The following is a 24,814-nucleotide window of genomic DNA, read 5'->3' on the forward strand; positions in this document are numbered from 1 at the left end:
CACCACCAAAAAAAAAAAAAAAAAAAAAAAAAAAACACATTCCCCCCCCACAAAAAAATTTTTAATTTTTTTTACCAAAACAAAAAAAAAAAAAAAAAAAAAAAAAACATGCATTGATTGACATTTGATATGAAAATAGCTGTCTAAGTGAAGAGATGAAAATGATGTCCTGAATTTTTGTACTCAAGTGTAGTAGTTATGAATGCTTATACCTACTCACTTACCTACCTAGCTAGTTATACGAGTAGGTACACATATTTTATGTACCTAGGCATTCCTAATATTACGAGCATAAAGAAGTTTAAGCTTTAGTAATAGCGAAACTGCGAATCGTAGATAATTTTTACCGAATAATGATGTGTGTTGAGATGGTGAATAAAGAAACGAAATAAATATTATTAATTATTTAAAAAGAAAATAAAAACCTATCTCTAATCTCTTCCTACATTGTTCAAAAATCTAAAAACGAGTTTTCTTTTCAAGTTTGTTGGCTTACTTGGATTAATACCTACTTACTGTAGGTAGGTATATATCTAAATTACCTACCTATTGTTGGTGAAATAATCTAGGTAGGTATTAGGAGTAGGTAATAATTTATTACCTATACTTATACCTAACTGTCTTGTACCTAGGTACTAAATAGGTGCCCTTACGTGGAGTACCTAAGTTAGGTACCTAAATAAATAGTTTTTTTTTTTATGAAAATACCTATCTGGGTAGGTACCTAGGTAAGTACCTAGGTACTTGTCTTTTTATGAGTTGATAAAAATATCAATTTTTTATACTAATCCTTTAATAATAGTTGTGAGGCTAAACTGAGCGTCCAGATAACAGAAGACCGCAGGTTCAATTACAGAAGACCAGCAGAGATTTTTTCTAAATACTTTTAATGACTCTTTTATTTGTCCTCTGAATTAATTGATCAAAGTTACAAGTTTGACCACATTCCACACTGTACCTACTGAACCTGAACGTCTTGACTGTAGCTATACATACGTACCTGTAGGTACATATTTATTGTCTCAGTATCTTAATAAATAAAATTAGAGAACCTTTTTAATTTTCAATGGAAACGTAGAAAAAGATATATGCCACGCTGATCCCGTACAAAGGACGGGTCAACCACTAGTAATGAATAACCACCCTGTAAAACTCGGTACCGTCACTTTTCAATCACCCTGTATGTATCTTCTATGTTCCATATGTCTTAATAATTAAATGTTAGTGCCAAACATCAACTCGTCAATTTAAAACATTCCGATATTTTAAAAAGATTTAAAAATAGTGTCCTCTGTTCTCTGTATACTGACCCAGTTAATCTATTTTGTGGTGAATAAGATCGGGAAATCTTAAATCTGAAATAATAAAATCTATTTATTAATTAGTTAATCGAATAATCTAATAAAAAGTTGATTTAAAGGAAAGTAAAAAAGAAAATATTAAGTAGGCAGACCGACCTTATAAAGGAATCAGTGTTAGGTACTTTTGAGAACTCCTTTGTTAGCTATAAATACCCTTTAAGAATGAATTATTTTTCTGGTGCATTGGTGTGATAAATTTATGAGACGAAAGGAATTAGGTAGCAAATGAAATTGTACCTGTAGGTAATAATAGGTAGGTACCTATTTCTTGTGATTTCTCAATTATTATAGGTACCTATTTCTTCTCCTTTGATACTTATGTACCTACATAGGTACCTGCGAAGATAATTGATTCTTGGTAAGTAGGTACTGTAGGTAATCTGTAGGTTCCTAATGGTGATGTTGAGTGATTTATTTTTTCCAGGAAACATTAGGTATAAAGATTAACAAGTTAAACGTACCAGGCACTCAACACTCAACTGTCTAAGAATTAACTATTTTTCTGGTGCATTAATTGGTGTGATAAACTTATGAGACGAAAGGAATTAGGTAGCAAATGAAATTGTACCTGTAGGTAATAGGTACCTATTTCTTGTGACAGCTCAATTATTATAGGTACCTATTTCTTCTCCTTTGATACTTATGTACCTACATACGAGTAGGTACCTGCGAAGATAATTGCTTCTTGGTAAGTAGGTACTGTTGTAGGTAATCTGTAGGTTCCTAATGGTAATGTTGAGTGATTTATTTTTTCCAGGAAACATTAGGTATAAAGATTAACAAGTTAAACGTACCAGGCACTCAACACTCAACTGTCTAAGTATACCTCTCAACTTAATGGATGAATACCTCTCATTCTATTGGCTTTTTTTTCTTCTTCCTCTTTTTTTACGTTTATCAGAGTACCTAGAGTTTTTACTACTATACCTGTTACTACGTACCTACCTACCTTCTTGTTCATTCATGAAGATGAAGAGATCCTTGATCTAAATCGGATAGGAAGTCGTAAAAGTCCATTGATGCATTGATTAATGAAACTTTTGCGGTCACCCACGAAGAAAAAAAAAATATTCCTTTCTATTACCTACGTACATAATGACCGTCATGAATGATTGAATTGATTGATGGTCGATCGCTCGATGTCGACTGAGCCGTCAACACTGCCTCCGATAACATAAATTCACCTCTTCCATCGGCCGGACGACTATGTTTGGACACACCTTTACTGAAGGAATAATTCGATTAAAAAAAATTGCGAAATTTTATAAATACCTATAAGGAAAACAGACGAATTTTCCAAACAAGGAAAATTTCGAAAATCTTTTGCTAGCTCGTCTCCAATTGGTTATTGGTGAATGGTGATACTCGACGGAATTTCCCAGGGAAAATTTCGAACAGGTAGTTGAAGGTTGAAGCACCTACCTACCAGGTTCATATATGTATACTTCAAGCTGGTTGGTTCAAATACTTCAATCTAATTGGTCGGATGATCAGTCTTGGATCGCATGTTATAAGGCTTGCAAAATCCCCCGGTTCATCTTTCAAGATGTAAGGAGGTTTTTCCCAAAGATGAACCTAATGTTATTCCATTTTCGTTATTTTCCTAATAGGTAGGTACCTAAAAATAACCTCTGTTCCCGAATGTGTACCTATCACATTAGGCTAGCACTCCGGTGGTTCCTTGTTCGATTCCCGGTGAGGTCGAAGTTTTTTCGACTCGTTTCGAGTTCGGGGTGCACTCAGTCTTGTGAGGACAATTGAGGAGCCAGTGACATCATTACCCAGTGTAAAAATATTGATGATACGAGTAAACGAAAATTAATAGTAAATTAGGCACTTAGTGATGCTGTGATACCCACAAAAGTTGTGAAGAAGTTGTGCTTTTAAAATTGAAATCCCCCTGTGTCTGAGATTATAAGGTCATTCGAAATTTCATAACACAACTGGTAAATGACCGCCATGAGTGTTAACATGACCTTGTCATACATGCCAAAAACAATCTGACATGACACGTAAACACGATCACGCCGACGCACGCCACAGCTGCTCTGAAAATAGCGTAAAATATTAAAACAGCGTAAAATAGGAGATGTCTAAGCAAGTTACATTGATGGTAATATATGTACTTAATGGATGAATACCTCTCATTTTATTGGCTTTTTTTTTTTTTTTTTCCCCTTCCCCTTTTTTTACGTTTTTCAAAGTACCTCGAGTTTTTACTACTACCAGCCTGGCCGATTTTGATGAAATTTCTTTTGTTGGTTTTTAGTAGAGTAGGGTACTGAGGGTGACCATGGGGCTATTTAAATTTGTCATATTCCATCCCGACTCAAAACGGCAGCACCTCAAAGTTATGACTCTTATAGCCACGGCTGATCCCGCACAAAGGACGGGGTCCAACCACTAGTTAAAATTCATATAACCCAAAGGGGACTGCTGACGATCGACTACCAATAGTGACAAAATTCGATTCCCAATTCCCCACCACGGGGCGATTTCATCCCTAACAGATAAGGTTCGCTCGCGGAACGGCTGGCTTTCTCCCTATCCTGTCTTTCTTATTTCTCCGCTTTCGGGAGGTATAAGACTTTAGCAAGTTGTACAGTTCCCTCTATAGCAACCCTCTAAAAGAGGGAAAAATCCTTTACCTACCTATGGGTTTCCGAGAAAAAAAAAAAAAAAAAAAAAAAACTTTAGGTATGAGTTTCCAATATCCTAATCTACATGCCAGTTCGACCCCTTCAATCAACATAGTGTTGGACGAACCCTGTACGTACGTAAAGACAAAAGATCTATGTATAGTTAAAGTTGCCCTGTGTGCGGTTAAAAAAATGTGTGTTATAAAATCTGCGACGCAAATATTCCAGTTACAATGAACCAAGATAAAAAAAGGTAGATATAATATGTACCTACCTATAACATGTTATTACATACAGAGATACATACACATACACATACAGAGAGATATGTATATTACATACAGAGATATAAAGTTAGCAACTCAGCAACCTCTTCATATCTGAGATACCAGAGAGAGAGAGAGAGAGAAGAGAGAGAGTAGAGAGAGAGAGAGAGAGAGAGAGGGAGAGAGAGAGAGAGAGAGAGAGAGAGAGAGGAAAATGAAGTACCTATTATTAGGAACCTTTTAATTGAAATGAAGTGAAGGATCAAAGCTTACATAGGTAATCTGACATTAAGTTGGTAAGTAGGTATGTAGGTATACATAGGTACCTACTGTCAAAGCAGTAGGTTATAAAAGTATCTAGATTCTAGGTACTAGGTAAGTAGGTACCTACCACACAGGCCGTCCGACAGGCGATACTTCTTTTCCCTATACTTATAATTTGCGATGCTACATCTTTTCCCTATAATAACTTCAGGTACCTACCTAGCTCGTATGTTAGTAGGTACATATGTACGTTGTCGACTGTCGACTTTCTATACAGCATTATGACTGTATTACAAATCACGCCGAAGAAGAATGCACCTTTGGGTTTCCCTGAGGAAAAATAAATGAAAATAATATCATCCATAATCATGAATTTCTGTATCTATTCAGATAGGTATACCTACAGTCGAACCTGAGAGGAACCTGTCTAATTCGGAATGCTAGGGAAATGCAATAATTGCATTAATTGCATTTCCCTATATAATTGCAATAATTGCATTTCCCTAGAAAAATTATTTTTCTAACTTATTCAGGTTTCCCAATTACATTTATAAAATGAAGGGGCCACGATTGTATCCCCTTTTGTCCAGGTTTTCTCTTTAGACAAGTTCGACTATGGCTGTGACTATATGTGTGTGCTTGTTGCTAAATTTAGAATCGACATGACAAGTTGCGTTGGTATGCTTTAGAATCAACTCGGAGATCGACAGGCAACAGGCAGGTATGTACATTGTACAACATATTGTACATAAACGTAGGTATAGTAAGCTACCTAAGTAAGTTTGGGGTTGGGTGGACTAGTGGTACATAGTGCTGTCACAATGTAATCTTGTAATTGTCATGAAAAAAATAATAATAAAAAAAAAAAAAACTGTGTTCATTACAATGGATACCTACTACCTACTGACTTACCTACCTATTATAGTATACGGCATTACCTGATTACCTAGTATATGACAATTATAATAATTGCACATCACTGGCCAATTAATAACCAGTAGGGTAGGTAGGTAGGTAGGAACAATGCAGAATTGAAGATTGATCAGAAAAACAAGTGTAATTTATTGTAATTACAATTAGCTTGGTTATTTGCGGACAGTTATTTATCATGTCTCATTGTTGATATCTAGTTTTGCTAAAGATTTGAAGTAGGTAATCTAAGTCAGTGGTTGATTTCTTTAATCGAAATCCATACTGATTTGGCGATATTCTGTTTTCATTCTCTAAGGTATTGTTCAATTTTATGGTCAGCAGATGTTCCATTACTTTCAATTAGCTTGGTTATTTGCGGACAGTTATTTATCATGTCTCATTGTTGATATCTAGTTTTGCTAAAGATTTGAAGTAGGTAATCTAAGTAGGTATACGTACAATATACAATATAATATACAAGGTAGGTACCTACCTACTCGTACCTAGATTTATGATGTAAATAGTGTAGGTAGATATAGAACTGAATTATTACCTACCTGGAACTTGATTTGACCTTCAATTTTGATTATTTAATACAACTAGGTAGATGTACAACTGCACATCTTAAATTGGTTAATTTGATTCAACCTATTGTAAATTGGTAGCTACTTAGCTAATGAAATTCATAGATATGTACGTGAACGCTTTTAAGGAAGAAGGACCCAAGGAGAGGGTCCAAATTTTCGGAGTCTGGCCTACAGTTAAGGAGAAAGGAGAGGGCCCTCGAGGCCCCCCCCTATACATATACCTACATAGGTACTTGAACTTTGTCCAATCGAATATTTCTCACCTATGAATAAGAATTTTTCATCTACATAACATTTTTTTTTTTTTTTTTTTTTTTTTAAAAAAAGGAAATTAAAATATCAAACCCAACAAAGATTTTTTTTTTTTTTTTTTTTTTTTTTATGTAAATACAGGATACTAAATATGCATACCTACATAAGTATGTAATTATATGTAGGTATTACCTATGTATGTACCTATAGCTATAGATAGCAATCAATTCTTTACAATATTATTCAAATTTCATGACTTACCGAAATGTAGAAATCGGTACATTTCGGTAAGTCATGAAATTTGAATAATATATGTAAAGAATTGATTGCTATCTAAATGAGAAGATATTTTAAGGAGTAACATAATAAAAAAATGTATTATGGATAGTTATATAATATGTATAGACTATGTAAGTATGTAGCGTTAAGTTTAGGTGGTAAAATATTTTTCCTCGGTTGTTAAATATTCCACTGGCAAGTTTTTCCTAAACAAAAAAAAAAAAAAAAAAAAAAAAAAATGAATTTATCAGTGGTTGATTTCTTTAATCGAAATCCATACTGATTTGGCGATATTCTGTTTTCATCCTCTAAGGTATTGTTCAATTTTATGGTCAGCAGATGTTCCATTACTTTCCCTGTTGTACTAAGAAGGCATATAGGCCTATATGACGAGGGAAGGCCTTCCGGTTTGCCAGGTTTGTTCAGGAGCACAACTTTCCCTTTTTTCCATTCGGCAGGAAAGATTCCATCCACGAGACATTTGTTAAATGTTTTCAGAAATATATCTGGTCTGTTCATTATTAGTATTTTCAACACTTCTGGTGCTATTCCATCTATCCCAGGTGATTTCTTGTTTTTTATCCTCCCACAGGTTTCTACTAGTTCTTCTATCGTGAATAATTCTATTTCATTTTCTTCCACATGTATTTCATCCCATTGTATTTGTTCATGAGTGGGGAATAGAGTGTCTAGGATTTCTAATTTCAGGTCTCGTGGAATCACAGGTTTTGGGGTGGCGAATTTCCTCATAACGATTTGATATCCTGTCCCCCATATATCTTCTTCCAACTCGTCACATATGGATTTCCAGTTATCTTTCTTACTTTTTTCAATTATGTTCTATAATGTTTTCCTTGCCCTGGCATATTGGTTGTGCAGGTTCCTTGTTATTACTGAGTCTGGGTCTATTTGTCTTCTTCTCGTGTATTTTCTTCGAGCTGCTATGCATTTTTGTCGGGCTTTTTTGACTTCCTCGTTCCACCAATACACATTTTTTCTCCGGGTGACTTTAGCTTCTGGCATCGATTGGTTGCATACTGATTCTAATACTCTCATTAGATCACAAGGTGAGTTAATATTTACACATTCCTCATTGAAAGTTTTAATCAGCTTTTCTTTATTTAGCTTGTTTATATTCCATCGTCTACTTACAGTGTTGATGTCCTCTATATGTTCCCCGACTTCAAAATATATGTATCTATGGTCACTTAAAGATTCCGTGTCCTCCAGAACCTTCCATTTTCTTGTTGTTCCCATTGAAAGTTTTAATCAGCTTTTCTTTATTTAGCTTATTTATATTCCATCGTCTACTTACAGTGTTGATGTCTTCTATATGTTCCCCGACTTCAAAATATATGTATCTATGGTCACTTAAAGATTCCGTGTCCTCCAGAACCTTCCATTTTCTTGTTGTTCTAGCAGCTTGTTCGGTACATATGGTCACATCTAAAAACGAGAACTGCTGATTTCTACAAAATGTCGGAGTTTTTCCGTCGTTCATCATAATAAGATTTTCAGCTGCCATCCATTCATTGAGCATATTTCCTCGAGCATCAGTATATCTATTGCCCCATTCTGGTGCTTTTGCATTTAGGTCTCCTGCAACTACAGTTTTCCTCCCTCCTGCTTCTTGAAATGAAAGAGTTATCTCATCTAAGATTTCTGAGAAGTTATTTATTCCACTATTCGGTGAAATATACACACTGAAAAATATGTGACCTTCTGTCTCAATCCAAACAAAGCTCTTCTTTTTCCCCTGATTCTTGACAAATAATTTTCTGTTTATGTATACGCATGCTCCAAAATCCTCAGACGCTGGCCATTCTTCATTTGTTGCAATATTGATGTTTGGTTCGCTAATGAGGCAAACATCGATATCCAGGTCAATAATTGTTTTCTTCAGTAGCTCTGTCGCACTTCTGCTCCTATTTAAGTTTATTTGTAAAATTTTCATATTGATTTACATTTTTTTCATTACTTGCTTCCTTATTTTCCGAAACGATGGACATGCCATGGTATCTGGTCTGTGGCCTTCTTTGTTACATTGTGGGCAAATGCTCCTTTTTGTACAATCTTGTGTTATGTGACCTGGTTCCATACAGTTAAAGCATCTCGTCACTTCCGTTTTTTCTTGAGCGCAATTTTTGGCTATATGACCCATTCGCAGACAATTGTAACATCTAGGGAGACGTATTCTTTTTTCCACTTGACATATTGTCCAGTTAATCTTTATTTTTTTGATTTCAATCAGTTTGTAATATAGCTCTGTGGACACTACTACCTCTGACATCTGTGTCCCATTTCTCGCCAGTTTAATAGACTTTACTTCAATATCTGAAGGTTCTTCTGTGTTCAAGGCTTTCATCAGTCCATTTACAATATCTTCTTGTTCGGCTAGGGCATCTATTCCTGTGATCATAAGTGTCCTTTCTTCTTTTGGAATGTTTATTGAAAAGTCCGTACCTTTTCTCGACAGGATCTCGCTTTTAAGTTTTTCTGCTTCCCCTCTCTGGTTGTTACTTTTGATATTTCCTTCTTAGTTATTAGTGTTTCTTCTTTGTCTCTGTGTATTTTCTCTTTCTCTTCCGTCCTTTTCTTTTTCCATCATTATCTTTCTGATCATATTTTCTAATATTTTCCAGTTTTCACTGCTTTTTATCATTAGTGGAACTATGTTTTCAGGTGCGATTGTTGTATTCAGCATCCTTTCGGTGTCAGTTCTTAGTGTTCTCCATTTGTCGCATTGGAAGATTGTATGTTCGGCTGTGTCATCGTCCCCATCGCAGTAACTACACTTCGGGTTTAATAGACTTTACTTCAATATCTGAAGGTTCTTCTGTGTTCAAGGCTTTCATCAGTCCATTTACAATGTCTTCTTGTTCGGCTAGGGCATCTATTCCTGTGATCATAAGCGTCCTTTCTTCTTTTGGAATGTTTATTGAAAAGTCCGTACCTTTTCTCGACAGGATCTCGCTTTTAAGTTTTTCTGCTTCCCCTCTCTTCGTTACTATCATCATGGAATCTTCTTTGTATTTTCTTACATTTTTAATCTCAAACCCTTCTTCTGGGATAACCCCTCTCATTGTTTTCGTCATATTTGCGTAGGACATGGTTATAGGTTTTACAATTAGTACTTCTGTGTCGGTTGTTTGTCTTCCTCTCTTTTTTGTTGTTTGAGCTGACAGTGGCGTTGGAACATAAAAGTCTATTTCTATGTCCATATTCTTCATTAATAATTCCAGAATCTTCCTGATCACTTGTCTTCTTTCTTCTTCTACAACCGCTACAGCTATCTTCGTACTATTTGTAGATTGTAGTTCCAGAATTAGTTCAACTAATGCTTTCCTAATATCTTTTACATTTTCTCCTGCGATGAGATAAAGTCTCTTCCTTCCTCCAGACCCTTTTTTGGTTTTCGACACGTTTTCGACGTAACTTGTCTCTCCAGCAGTTAGATCGTTTTCGAGAATATCTTCAACGTCTGGGTGAATTACCTTCGCTGTGTCAAGAATCCCAGATTTGGCTTTATTATCCTTTACAAAGATTACTGTATCAGTTGATTGGTTTGGTATCAATGGATTTCCCACCTTCATGACTGACTTCACATAGCTGTCTTCTGGCCACTCTAAATCACATAAAGATCTCATAATATCAAAGTCTCCATTGCTCTTCTCGTATTCTTCTATTAAGTTTCTTACTTGTGTCCCACATGTCTCCTCCTCTTCTTTATTCACTTCCTTTCGACATTTACAGCATACATTCTGATTCCCTCTTTTCAAAGGTAATTTGTTTCCTTCCAGAAGCGAGAGTAGATTCTTATCCTTTATCGTTTTCACACAGTTTGAAATTTTTTCAATATTCACTTTGATTTCACTTTTTGTGTTTTTTGTTTCTTCGATATGTTTCCGGAGTTTGGCTATATAATTAAAAATCGTATTAAGGGTAGATGCGAAGAACTCTGCATTTTCACTCCAATTCTCATCTTCGTCCTCGGGGGGTATTTCCTTGTTACTTCTATCTTGTTTCTTTCCACTCTCTTGTCTCTTATCCTCTACTTTCCTTGTACTTCGAGGAGAAGGAGGAGGAGATCTGAACATGATAATAAGAGTTTATTCACTCCCTCTCTAAACATGGAAAGTCCGCACCAAACATGTACTACCTCACCAATTACCTTACCAACTCTCCGTCTCTGCTATCACCACTTTCGATATCCGCCACTGGTTGTAAAAATCGGCGTGCGTCTTCTCTAATCAATGAATAAATCAATCACCACACAGATAATTTTGATGTATAGAACAGATGAAAATTCTAGCTACACTTCATTAACAGATACCACAGGAAGAAGTACTATACTGACTCACAATTTATCTTGCACCCTATAGATGCGAGACCTAGGTACTCCCGACTCCGGTTCCTCTGCTATGATGAATGTATTGAACACTGATTAATTGATAACATCACTAATTTATTATTTTTTTTTTTAAACTGTAAATACTTTTTAATTACAAAAGGTATTAAAAAACCAATTACACAATAAAAAAACTTAGAAAAAGCACTTTCCAAAAATATCCAGTTCTAATATATTAGACTGATTTAAGCACTATTTATTATTATTTCAAAATGACTCGAAATAAACGATGTTACTCATTCAATCGTCTCGATCAGAAGAGCATAGGGTTAGGTAGCATGCAAAATGAATAACATGGGATAAACAAGAGTCTTCTAGTCCGAGGGTCGGGATATCATGACAGAATATTAAAGAAGTAAATAAGGACAAGACTTAGAAGAAGAAAGAAAGAAAAGATATAGAAGGAGGAAAAGGAAGTGCAAAGAAAATAGAAAGGAAGAGAAAAAGAGAGGGGAAGAAAAAAATTGCACAAAGGTAATTCAGAATTTTCGAAATTTTAATGCTTACCCCTTGGAAGTTAGATGGTAACTCCCTCCAATGGTATGGCAATGGTATGGTCATGTGATGAGAAGGGATAAAGATTATATTGGAAAGAAAGTGAGCAGAATAGAAGTGACAGGACGCAGAGCAAGAGGCAGACCGAAGAAGAAATGGGAGAATTGCGTAATAATGCATGAGCTTTTTTAAGATAAAACATTCCTTGTTTATCCTGCCCAGATAGGTACCAGCAGTCTTTTCAGTTTTTAGAAACAAATCAGTTCAGAATGTTCGGATCAAACACCATTCAAGATTAAACAATATTTGAGACTAGATACCTAACAATAATATGTAGAAGGAGCCCCAATTGAGGGATTATAGGAACCCCAAGAAGTGTTTTCTTGAATTTATTTATTATTTACTATTATTTATTTACATAAGTTTTGTCCTCTTTATAAACATTATTTAACCATGAAAGCATCACAGGCCATTCGCCGACCCCACTTGAGTGGGAAAAGGTAAAGAAGAAGAAGAAGAAGAAGATCCCTTGGAAGTTAGAAGGTAAAACGTTTTTCCTTTGCTCCCCCAGGTGTTTCAAATTCCGAAACCACTTCCTCAATGGAACAGGAGCGCTACCTCTCCATCCTAGTGTCCCTCACACCGCTTGCTCAGTTACGTCAGAGTTGTGGCTGGGGCATGTCAGATTCTAGTCTCAGTATTAACTCGCTGCTATTGGCGGCGGAAGACAACACGCTGACACCGGAGAATTCTCGTCGCTCCAACCCGTTCAGCAAACCTATGTCTACCATGGGGTGAGTGGAACACGGTTTTTCTTTCTTATTAATTAAATTAATGAATGAATGAACTGTTAGCTTTATTTATACAAATATGTATGTCAACAATGTTAAAGCTAATACCTACATATAATACTTAATACTAATATCTAATCAAATTTAATGAAATTATTATCAAATCATGGAATCTCTTTGGTAAAGCAGAAAGCTTTTTCACAAATTTGGTGTGGTAAAGCTGAGAGTTTTTTCACAGTTTTTGTTGTGGTAAAGCAGAACGGTTTTGCACAATTTTTGTCTTCTGAGTTAAGTCTACAGTTCACTAAACTAATGGAGGAGTTGCAAATGGGTAAAAATTATAAATAAATGGTCAATTCCTATGTAAAAAGTTGGGAAAAATCCAAATCTGAGGTCAAACATGCCAAAAACAATCTGACATGACACGTAAACACGATCACGCCGACGCACGCCACAGCTGCTCTGAAAATAGCGTAAAATATTAAAACAGCGTAAAATAGGAGATGTCTAAGCAAATTAATTAATTTGATGATTAGGTTTCTGAGCAAATAGAACGTAGTAGGTACAGACTAGAAATTACAATTACTCGTACCTATCTATTTGTAATAGTAATTGCATTAGGTAATACAATAATTTCATTAGTTATGATTGGGATAATAAAAAATCATCAAGCTCCTAGATGCGAATGATACGATCATTATTGAATATTACATACTCGTACATACTTATAGTCCTAGTGTCCTGTGTAGTTGGCGATCTTCTTAATCTTTCTTAATAAATAAAATTAGAGAACCTTTTTAATTTTCAATAGAAACGTAGAAAAAGATATAACATTTTTTGAAAATAAACTGCGAGAAGTTATACTATGAAAATAACGCGAAAATTGACTAAATTGTTGCATATTGCATACACAGAAACATGTACATGTATGTCTGTCTGTTACGGCGCTGTTACTCTGATGGAACTTTTGTTGTTCTCTTTTCACGAAAAAACGGCTCGGCCGATTTTGATGAAATTTTTTGTGGTTGTTGAGAAGAGTAGGTACTGAGGGTGACATGGGCTATTTAAATTTGTCATATTCCATCCCGACTCAAAACGGCAGCACCTCAAAGTTATGACTCTTATGCCACGCTGATCCCGCACAAAGGACGGGTCAACCACTAGTAAATTCATATAACCCAAGGGACTGCTGATCGACTACCAATAGTGACAAATTCGATTCCCAATTCCCCACACGGGGCGGATTTCATCCTCAACAGATAAGGTTCGCTCGCGGAACGGCTGGCTTTCTCCTATCCTGTCTTTCTTATTTCTCCGCTTTCGGGAGGATAAGACTTTAGCAAGTTACAGTTCCCTCTATAGCAACCCTCTAAAAGAGGGGAAAATCCTTATACCTACCTATGGGTTTCCAGAAAAAAAAAAAAAAAAAAAAAAAAAATTTAGGAATATAAGTTTTCAATACTGGGGGTTTCCAAAAAAAAAAAAAAAAAAAAAAAAAAAACTTTAGGTATATGAGTTTCCAATATCAATCTACATGCAGTTCGACCCCTTCAATCAACATAGTGTGGACGAACCCTGTACGTACGTAAAGACAAAAGATATGTATAGTTAAAGTTGCCTGTGTGCGGTTAAAAAATGTGGTTTAAAAATCTGCGACGCAAAATATTCCAGTTACAATGAACCAAGATAAAGGTAGATAAATATGTACCTACCTACAACATGTATATTACATACAGAGATACATACACATACAGAGAGATATGTATATTACATACTGAGATATAAAGTTAAGTAAGTTTAAGCTAAAATGGAAAAAATTTAATAGTCTCTCTTTAACTCCAGCGTCCTAGTTCTGACACACAGTCGGATGTAGCAAGAAAAGCTTCAGACCAAGGTCTGTCGGACGGTCTGAGGTCTGAGTATGAGTAATCATAATCACCCAGTCACGCAATATTTGTCTCCAATTTCTACCACGTCTTTCATTATGAATTTCACTATTTCAGGTGCAGACATTTCACCGCGCCGTCCTATACATCCTGGGAGAGAAAGCACAGATGAAGGGTATGAAACCAGACAACCAAGGTCTGTCGGACGGTCTGAGGTCTGAGTATGAGTAATCATAATCAGCCAGTCACGCAATATTTGTCTCCAATTTTTATACCACGTCTTTCATTATGAATTTCACCATTTCAGGTGCAGACATTTCACCGCGCCGTCCTATACATCCTGGGAGAGAAAGCACAGATGAAGGGTATGAAACCAGACTCCATACTGGACCAAGGTCTGTCGGACGGTCTGAGGTCTGAGTATGGGTAATCATAATCACCCAGTCACGCAATATTTGTCTCCAATGTTTACCACGTCTTTCATTATGAATTTCATTATTTCAGGTGCAGACATTTCACCGCGCCGTCCTATATATCCTGGGAGAGAAAGCACAGATGAAGGGTATGAAACCAGACTCCATACTGAAAACAGATTATATCCCTGTGGAATATGCTGATATTCGGCACACCAAGGCTGCGTTCAAGAAACTAATGCGTGCCTGTATACCCAGCCGAACTAATGCAGAACCTGACCAGACCTTCCTAAAGTAAGTATAAGTACCAAGCAGAGACTACTTCATAGCTCACATAACATTCTTGCAACTTTCGTGAAAATCGGGCAAACGAGAGTTATGTTAAAAGAAACTAAAACAATACGAATCGACTTCAGTTTATTCCATTATAAATTGTGATTTTCCCAAGTTAGCTGTCCTCCCTCTAAAGGCCCAATGTCTTTTTGGTTTTGTAGGCTGATATGTCCAATGTCCAAAATTTTGGATATTGGGTCTTTAGAGGTTAAGTACCTTCCTAAAGTAAGTTTAAGTACCTTCCTAAAGTAAGTATTAAGTACTATGTAGAGACTACTTCATAGCTCACATAACATTCTTGCAACTTTCGTGAAAATCGGGCAAACGAGAGTTATGTTAAAAGAAACTAAAACAATACGAATCGACTTCAGTTTATTCCATTATAAATTGTGATTTTCCCAAGTTGGCTGTCCTCTCTCTGATTTCCCAGACTGCTTTGTTACAGTTCCCTCTATCAAACTTCTTCAAATAAATATAATAATAATGATGATCCATCCCTGTTTGTTTAATTTCAGACAAATCGAGAGTTCGCAGTGGCTTCAACAAATCCAGAACATTATGCAACTATCAGGGGCGGTCGTAGACTTGTTGTACCTTCCTAAAGTAAGTATTAACCTCTAAAGGTCCAATGTCTTTTTCGTTTTGTAGGCTGATATGTCCAATGTCCAAAATTTTGGATATTGGGTCTTTAGAGGTTAAGTACCTTCCTAAAGTAAGTTTAAGTACCTTCCTAAAGTAAGTATTAAGTACCTTCCTAAAGTAAGTATTAAGTACCTTCCTAAAGTAAGTTTAAGTACCTTCCTAAAGTAAGTATTAAGTACTATGTAGAGACTACTTCATAGCTCACATAACATTCTTGCAACTTTCGTGAAAATCAGGCAAACGAGAGTTATGTTAAAAGAAACTAAAAGAATACGAATCGACTTCAGTTTATTTCATTATAAATTGTGATTATCCCAAGTTAGCTGTCCTCTCTCTGATTTCCCAGACTGCTTTGTTACAGTTCCCTCTATCAAACTTCTTCAAATTAATATAATAATAATGATGATCCATCCCTGTCTGTTTAATTTCAGACAAATCGAGAGTTCGCAGTGGCTTCAACAAATCCAGAACATTATGCAACTATCAGGGGCGGTCGTAGACTTGTTGGATGTTCAGGGAAGTTCTGTGATGCTGTGCCTGGAAGATGGATGGGACATAACGTGCCAAGTGAGTATAACCGGCCCTGTGCTTATTTTTTTTATTAATTTTTTTTCTTTTAATAGGAGGGGTTTCCGCTCTTCCTCCAAACCACTATTTTGTGTCCTTTGGTACTGAACACTGTACTTTTATGAAGGTCCATAATTAAGGAACCTGATGACGTAGTGGTCAATTCACTCTTCTGGTAAATAGGAAGACTTGGGTTCAATCCCGAGGCATGGTATTTTATCCTTTTTCTAGAATACAGAAATCTGCTCCTGAGTTTATAATAAGTTAATAAGCTTCCCAGATGAGATGATTGGAATGTAAATTTACAATGAATGATCAATAATAAATAATCCTTTTTCTTTGAAAATTTTTCTCCCCCAGCTATCGTCCCTAGCACAACTATGTCTGGATCCATACTATCGTACGTTGGAAGGGTTTCGTGTTCTAGTTGAGAAGGAATGGATCGCGTTTGGTCACCGGTTTAGTCACCGAAGTAATCTCAACGTTCACTCACCGGCTTCAGGATTCACGCCAACCTTCCTCCAGTTCTTGGACGCTGTACATCAGGTATGAAGTGTTTGTATACCCCAAATTGAATTTTAACTAGTACTTACTAGTAGTTTAGTATCAAACTTCTCATACTTCTGGGGAAGAAAGATTTGAAGGGAAAGAAGAGAACACGGAAAGTAAGTAAGTACTTTAGTAGACCTCAGTATCTTACAGGCTCTCTTGGGCCCAGAATTTAATGAGTATTTATTTTTTCTTTATTTAGGTGGTTCAATGTAGATCAGAGCATACCAGATGCATTCTCCTATGTCCTGGAAGAAATTCATAGACTGGAGAGTGAGCTGGGACTACTGCCACAGAAATGGAAAATGCTGTGGGATAAATTAGAACTGCCTACCACAGACTCTCTCACGGTAAGAATTCGTTCCTTCATAAATCTATACGTATATATTTTTTGTTCACAATTACTATTCAGTTACCGTTAATATTTTCTTTATTTATTTTGTACTGTACAGTTGATATAGTTAAAAAAAGAGATAAGTATGATCCCAGCCACAAAATGGGTAATTGAGCTCCAAGGGTTGGATGGTAGAGAATGCCTCTGCCAAATAGCATGGAAAAAAAGACTAATAGACACTTGTATTAACCACGCCCAACGTTGCTTAACTTCAGTGATCCTTAGGGAACGGTTGCATTCAACGAGCTATCGCCGCTGGGTTTTAAGACTTTTGATTGGTCCTTGCAGTTGGTTACCTATATTCTACCTATCTTCGTCAGTGCTTCAGTAATGGAAATCAAATCTAATCATGAATTCTTCGTGGTAAAGCAGAGAGGTTCTTCACAACTTTAGTGGGTATCACAGCATTACTAACTGCCTCCTTTACTATTAGCAACGTCAATCTTTTTACACTGCTAATGCCGCCACAGGTCACTACTCGATTATTAAAGTAGCTACTCATGAAACCTCACGAGGATACGTATATATTTTTTGTTCACAATTACTATTCAGTTACCGTTAATATTTTCTTTATTTATTTTGTACTGTACAGTTGATTAGCCTCTAGAAAGGTAGGTAGGCAGATAGGAAGGAAGGAAGGTAGGAGATAGGTAGAGATACCTACCGAGTACCTATTAATTAGTTACCTCACCAAATTATAGGCTGAATAGGTACCTACTCGTGGCTTGTGACGTTAAAAGCCCTGTCTCTCTTACCTCTAAACTCGTTATCTTTATTACCTATCTTCAAACACAAATGTGTGAGTACGTACCTTGCCAATTAGCTTAGTGCTGCGGTTACCAACCTAGGGGAAATTGTGCCCCGCGGGGGAAAATGTGTGTTTTTTTTTCTGCATTAGTAGGAGAATGGTAACGTAATCTAAGGTAGTTTAAAAATACATAATTATTGATTTTTTTTTTTTTTAAGAGGTTTGACAGAGGGAACTGTAACTTCTATGGTCTTATCGTCCCGAAATCGAAGAGAGAAGGAAGACAGGATAGGAGAAAGCCAGCCGTTCCGAGAACGAACATAGTCTTATCGTCCCGAAATCGAAGAGAGAAGGAAGACAGGATAGGAGGAAAGCCAGCCGTTCCGAGAACGAACATTATCTATAAAATCCGCCCCGGGCGGGAATCGAACCCGCGGCCTAGCGCTTACGAGGCAGACGCACTACCAACTAAGCTAACTAGGCTGGCCATAATTATTGAGCCAACTTTTTTCAGCAATAAAAAAAGAAAGGTCAGGAAGTCAGCCAAGCTAGCTTGGAGGGTAGCTCGTCTACTCGTCTGCCTTGTATATTGTAACCACTACTTGGTGGGTTCGATTCCCGCCCGGGGCGGATTTTATCCTAGACAGATAAGGTTCGCTCTCCGAGAAGCTAGCTTTCTCCCATCCTTGTCTTCCTTCTCACTTCGCTTTCAGTACCTACGATAAGACCTTAGCAGTTACAGTTACCTTTTCCAAACCTGTAAAAAAAAAGTTTAGGGACCACTCGCCTAGTGGTTTGAATAACCTCAAGCAGGTGTCAACTAGAGGTACTAAATAGGTATGAAGGTACATACCTATTTAGTAGGTACTTAGGTATGCAGAAGATTGGCAACTTAAAACGCGTGTCTTCGAACACAAGTCATGTCTAATCAGTTGCTGAAATACGACTGAAATATTAGGACCGAGTTTGGTGCTTTCGAGTGTCTGACTCCGTCAGATAATTTTCTATAACATACGTGAGTTGAGCGCCTTTTTAGTTACCAAATCGTAATTCGTAAAAAAAATCACGTTTTAGTCCCTAGGTATAGGTAAGTACCTACTAAAAAAATAATACAATATAAAATAATAAAGAAATGAAAAAAATCTTTCTTTTTCGACGAGTGCTTAAAACCTTTTCTTATCACTAGTGAAATATTTTAGTTCGGAAAAGGTCAGGGTGAAAAAAAAGCTATTATTTTCGCCACCTAATACCTACCTACCAAGGTATAGGTATGTAGTAGGTATCTAACTATTCATTCTAATGTAACATTGATTGAAAAACCTAGTGACGTTAAAAAGAAAGTGAAGAAATGAAAAAATTCTGATAACCTTTTAGTAAAGAAAATACACTCGAAGGTAGAAATTTGGGGACAATGTTGGGTTTCATGGTTTCATCCCTTTAGTCTTGAAGCCTTTTCTGATGGTCTTGAAAAGGTTTTGAAACCTTTTTATGGTCATCATGAACTTTTATCATGATAATTGTCTTCCATATACTCATACATCCCTTCTTGTTTCACATTAGTAGAGTTCATAACTTTTGGCGGTAAAATTTGAAATTTATTTCAAGGCCCATTTTCTATCCCCACTACCAAAAAGTCTTCAATTTGTTTATCCCCACCACCGAAGAAGAAGAAGAAGAAGAAGAAGAAGAAAAAAAAAAAACATGCATTGATTGACATTTGATATGAAAATAGCTGTCTAAGTAAAGAGATGATGTCCTGAATTTTTTTGTACTCAAGTGTAGTATAGTTATGAATGCTTATACCTACTCACTTACCTACCTAGCTTGGTATACGAGTATACGTAGGTACACATATTTATGATGTAGATATCCCTAATAGTACAAGTACCTATAAAGAAGTTTAAACTTTAGTAATAGCGAAACTGCGAAACGTAGATAATTTTTACCGAATAATGATGTGTGTTGAGATGGTGAATAAAGAAACGAAATAAATTATTAATTATCTAAAAAGAAAATAAAAACCTATCACTATTCTCTTCCTATAATGTTCAAAAATCTAAAAACGAGTTTTCTTTTCAAGTTTGTTGGCTTACTTGGATTAATACCTACTTACTGTAGGTATATCTAAATTACCTACCTATTGTTGGTGAAATAATCTAGGTAGGTATTAGGAGTAGGTAATAATTTATTACCTACTTATAACTGTCTTGTACCTAGCTACTAAATAGGTGCCCTTACGTGGAGTACCTAAGTTAGGTACCTAGATAAATAGTTTTTTTTTTTTTTTAAAATGAAAATACAAGTAGGTACTTGGCTTTTTATGAGTTGATAAAAATATCAATTTTTCTACTAATCCTTTAATAATAGTAGTGAGGCTAAACTGAGCGTCCAGATAACAGAAGACCGCAGGTTCAATTACAGAAGACCAGCTGAGGCAGAGAATTTTCTAAATACTTTTAATGACCCTTTTATTTTTTGTCCTCTGAATTCATTGATCAAAGTTACAAGTTTGACCACATTCCACACTGTACCTACTGAACCTGAACGTCTTGACTGTATAGCTATATACATACGTACCTGTAGGTACATATTTATTGTCTCAGTATAATGAATAACCACCCTGTAAAACTCGGTACCGTCACTTTTCAATCACCCTGTATGTATCTTCTATGTTCCATATGTCTTAATAATTAAATGTTAGTGCCAAACATCAACTCGTCAATTTAAAACAAACATTCCGATATTTTAAAAAAGATTTAAAAATAGTGTCCTCTGTTCTCTGTATACTGACCCAGTTAATCTATTTTGTGGTGAATAAGATCGGGAAATATTAAATATACTCGACGGAATTTCCCAGGGAAAATTTCGACCAGGTAGTTGAAGCACTAGGTATACCTACCAGGTTCATATACTTCAAGCTGATTGGTTCAAGTACTTCAATTTAATTGGTCAGATGATCAGTCTTGGATCGCATGTTATAAGGCTTGCAAAATCCCCCGGTTCATCTTTCAAGATGTAAGGAGGTTTTTCCCAAAGATGATATTTGATTAGTTTGATGATTAGGTTTCTGAGAAAATAGAACGTAGTAGGTACACATACATACTTATAGTCCTAGTGTCCTGTGTAGTTGGCGATCGTCTTAATATTTAATAATTAATAAATAAAATTTGAGAACCTTTTTAATTTTCAATAGAAACGTAGAAAAAGAATTAACATTTTTTGAAAATAAGAAACAGCGAGAAGTTATACTATGAAAATAACGCGGAATTCGACTAAATTGTTGCATATTGCATACACAGAACCATGTAGATACATGTATGTCTGTCTGTTACGCTGTTACTCTGATGGACCTTTTGTTGTCCTCTTTTCACGAAAAAACGGCTTGACCGATTTTGATGAAATTTTTTGTGGTTGTTGAGAAGAGTACTGAGGGAGACATAGGCTATTTAAATTTGTCATATTCCATCCCGACTCAAAACGGCAGCACCTCAAAGTTATGACTCTTATGCCACGCTGATCCCGTACAAAGGACGGGCCAACCACTAGTAAATTCATATAACTCAAGGGACTGCTGATCGACTACCAATAGTGACGAATTCTATTCCCTATTCCCCGCACGGGGCGGATTTCATCCTCAACAGATAAGATTCGCTCGCGGAACGGCTGGCTTTCTCCTATCCTGTCTTCCTTATTTCTCCGCTTTCGGGAGGATAAGACTCTAGCAAGTTACAGTTCCCTCCAGAGCAACCCTCCTAAAGAGGGGAAAATCCTTATACCTACCTATGGGTTTCCAAAAAAAAAAAAAAACTTATATGTATGAGTTTCCAATATCAATCTACATGCAGTTCGACCCCTTCAATCAACATAGTGTGGACGAACCCTGTACGTACGTAAAGACAAAAGTTATGTATAGTTAAAGTTGCCTGTGTATATAACTTTATATGAGTTTCTAATATCAATCTGCATGCAGTTCGACCCCTTCAATCAACATAGTGTGGACGAACCCTGTACGTACGTAAAGACAAAAGATATGTATAGTTAAAGTTGCCTGTGTGCGGTTAAAAAATGTGGTTTAAAAATCTGCGACGCAAAATATTCCAGTTACAATGAACCAAGATAAAGGTAGATAAATATGTACCTACCTATAACATGTATATTACATACAGAGATACATACACATACACATACAGAGAGATATGTATATTACATACAGAGATATAAAGTTAGCAACTCAGCAACCTCTTCATATCTGAGATACGAGAGAGAGAGAGAGAGAGAGAGAGAGAGTAGAGAGAGAGAGAGAGAGAGAGAGAGAGAGAGAGAGAGAGAGAGAGAGAGGGAAGAGAGATATACGATTTCTTCCCCCAAAACTGGGAACGGGCTCTGAGGTAATCAGCAAAGCGCTGTACTGAGGTTTGTCGTCGTTGATCGACATGGCGCATCGCCTTTTACCAATTTTTGCATGTAGGCGCTTGGAGTTGAAGACCCCACGGGAAAAAAGATGGGAGTCCACCTTTTCTCATTTCGAGAAAATCGCGTTTTAAACTTTGAAACGCTATTACTAAATGCTAACACTTGGGATTTTAATTTTTTTTTTCGCTAATCGGTGGAAAATATTGTTGAGCATATATCCTATGGTGAATTGAAACATAAGCACTTGTAGGGAAAATTTAAAAATTAAAATTGTATTCAAAGGTCAAACAAAAAACATCAATAAAGATGAGAGTCCAGGGGTGAAACTGGACATTCATCTTTTTTGCTGTTAAAACTTATAAAAAATGAAAAAACAAAGTAGGTATGTGGTTTTTCCTACCTTAAGCATTGAATAATATTAAATTATTTTAATAATATTACCACAAACCGCCCGTAGCCGTAGAACTGACTTTTGGCACGCACTAATTACAACTGAAATTTATTAGAACCGACAAGTTAAAACAACAGAGAAAGCTTAAATCACGTGGAAACTGGGATCTTGGACTCTCATCTTTCTTGCTGTGACTCTGCGACATTCATCTTTCTTTCCGTGTGTATGATATTTTCAAATCGTTCTAGCTCTGTACCCTCATTGTTTTTCGCATTTCTGACTTCAAAAATCGATAGTTTTGGGGGGGAAGTACTATGCAACGTATCTAACTCATTTTTTTGAAAATTGGACTCCCATCTTTTTTCCCGAGGGGTCTTCAAATGAAAATAATATCATCCATAATCATAAATTTCTGTATCTATTCAGACAGGTACAGTCAAACCCGAGGGAATTTCCCTAGAAAAATTATTTTTCTAACTTATCCAGGTTTCCCAATTACCTACAGTTTTTTATAAAATGAAGGGGCCACGATTGTATTTCCTTTTATACAGGTTTTCTCTTTAGACAAGTTCGACTGTGATGATTTAAAAAAAAAAAAAATGTGTAGGAGAAAATTGAAGAGGTAGAAAGAAAAAGTGGAAACAAATCTAAATTCTGTTCGGATACGAACCCCCACACTCCAGGCCCAGAGGCTATCTCGGTTTGACCTTGTCTGTAGATATCACTGGATTGACTTGCATGGATTCGGTTCACCTTGAACTTGGTCCAAATTCCAACCTACCTGTGGCTATGTTTGTGCTAAATTTAGAATCAACATGACAAGTTGCGTCGCTATGTTTTAGAATCAACTCAGAGATCGACAGGCAACAGGCAGGTATGTACATTGTACAACATATTGTACATAAACCTAGGTATAGTAAGCTACATATAAGTAAGTTATACCCAGTTGATTGAGTGAATGAAGTGAAGTCGAAGTTAGAAATTAAGGACAGGATAGGAGAAAGCCAGCCGTTTCGAGAACGAACTTTATCTGTTTGCGATAAAGTTCGCCCGAGCTAGTGATGTTCGATCTCGAATAAAAGATTGATCTTTTGAATCGATTCGAATCAGAAGGCTAAAAATCGATCCATCAGATCGATCTCACCTAAACAATCGATCTCAAGAAAATCGATCTTCGATCTTTCACGCACTTGTGTTTTGTGACTTTTGTGTGAAAAACTCAAAAACATGAAAAAGGTCGGTATGCTTTAGAATCAACTCAGAGATCGACAGGCAACAGGCAGGTATGTACATTGTACAACATATTGTACATAAACGTATAGGTATAGTAAGCTACCTAAGTAAGTTATACCCAGTTAATTGAGTGAATGAAGTGAAGTCGAAGTTAGAAATTAAAGGAGAAAGCCAGCCGTTTCGAGAACGAACTTTATCTGTTTGCGATAAAGTTCGCCCGAGGCGCCACTGCTTCGTACCACTGTAGAACTTTGTAACTCATGTACCTACTTAGTGATGGTTGATAATATTATATATAGATATTGTTAATAACTTGATATTATAAACTTTGAAAACGGGATACCATGTCAAGTACTAATTAATACTAAAATAAGAAGAGAATAAGTCTTCACTTGACTAAAAAATAAACGAATTTATTGATGGAAAAGAGTCAACATGTTTCAACATCTCATGATGCCATCCTCAGGACTAAATTGAAAAATTGTAATGAAAGAAAAATATAAACAAACCAATATAAACATATGAGGTATGTACTGTCATGTGTTTATATTGGTTTGTTTATATTTTTCTTTCAATACAATTTTTCAATTTAGTCCTGAGGATGGCATCATGAGATGTTGACTCTTTTCCATCAATAAATTCGTTTATTTAGTCAAGTGAAGACTTATTCTCTTCTTACCTATTTTAGTAATAACTTGATATTGATACAAATTACAAAGCTGAATGATAATTATTATACAAACCTCTTTTACGGTCGGGCTTATGAAAGAAACAGGCAGTGCAATAGTCCTAAACTAAAATGGACGCGGCACATCAGGGATCAGGAAGAGACCGCCTTAACATAATAATAATAATATGAAAGAAACAATAATCCACATCAGCCAAAAATATCTTTTTGTGACCAATCAACTGATTACTGATCCAATGCTGATTTCAAACGCCCCCCCCCCCCAAAAAAAAAACCGCACGAACATATAACTCGTTATATAAA

At 36.1% G+C, this 24,814-nt stretch overlaps 2 protein-coding genes and 1 long non-coding RNA gene across 4 annotated transcripts in view; all 3 read left to right on the forward strand.

Moving 5' to 3' along the window:
• Positions 1-7,336: 7,336 nt before the first annotated feature.
• On the forward strand, positions 7,337-12,261 carry LOC113467541. The gene is made up of 2 exons (XM_026823772.1): positions 7,337-7,627; positions 12,035-12,261. Exons 1-2 carry the CDS (start codon positions 7,360-7,362, stop codon positions 12,259-12,261), a joined length of 495 nt encoding a protein of 164 aa, XP_026679573.1. The 5' UTR covers positions 7,337-7,359.
• A 1,669-nt stretch (positions 12,262-13,930) lies between these two features.
• Positions 13,931-17,645, forward strand: LOC113467484 (myotubularin-related protein 13-like). The gene is made up of 8 exons (XM_026823694.1): positions 13,931-13,946; positions 14,258-14,355; positions 14,448-14,514; positions 14,712-14,847; positions 15,960-16,095; positions 16,456-16,641; positions 16,866-16,994; positions 17,631-17,645. Exons 1-8 carry the CDS (start codon positions 13,931-13,933, stop codon positions 17,643-17,645), a joined length of 783 nt encoding a protein of 260 aa, XP_026679495.1.
• An 820-nt stretch (positions 17,646-18,465) lies between these two features.
• Positions 18,466-24,814, forward strand: part of LOC113467557 — a 22,205-nt gene continuing 15,856 nt past the window's right edge. Inside the window, exon 1 of one of the 2 annotated variants that reach the window (XR_003391596.1) lies at positions 18,466-18,873. This is a non-coding gene — a long non-coding RNA (uncharacterized LOC113467557). The remainder of the gene's footprint in view (positions 18,874-24,814) is intronic. The other variant, XR_003391595.1, reaches the window with a different exon arrangement.

Source organism: Diaphorina citri, unplaced genomic scaffold, assembly GCF_000475195.1.
Source record: "Diaphorina citri unplaced genomic scaffold, Diaci psyllid genome assembly version 1.1 scaffold23, whole genome shotgun sequence".
Classification (NCBI taxonomy): domain Eukaryota; kingdom Metazoa; phylum Arthropoda; class Insecta; order Hemiptera; family Psyllidae; genus Diaphorina; species Diaphorina citri.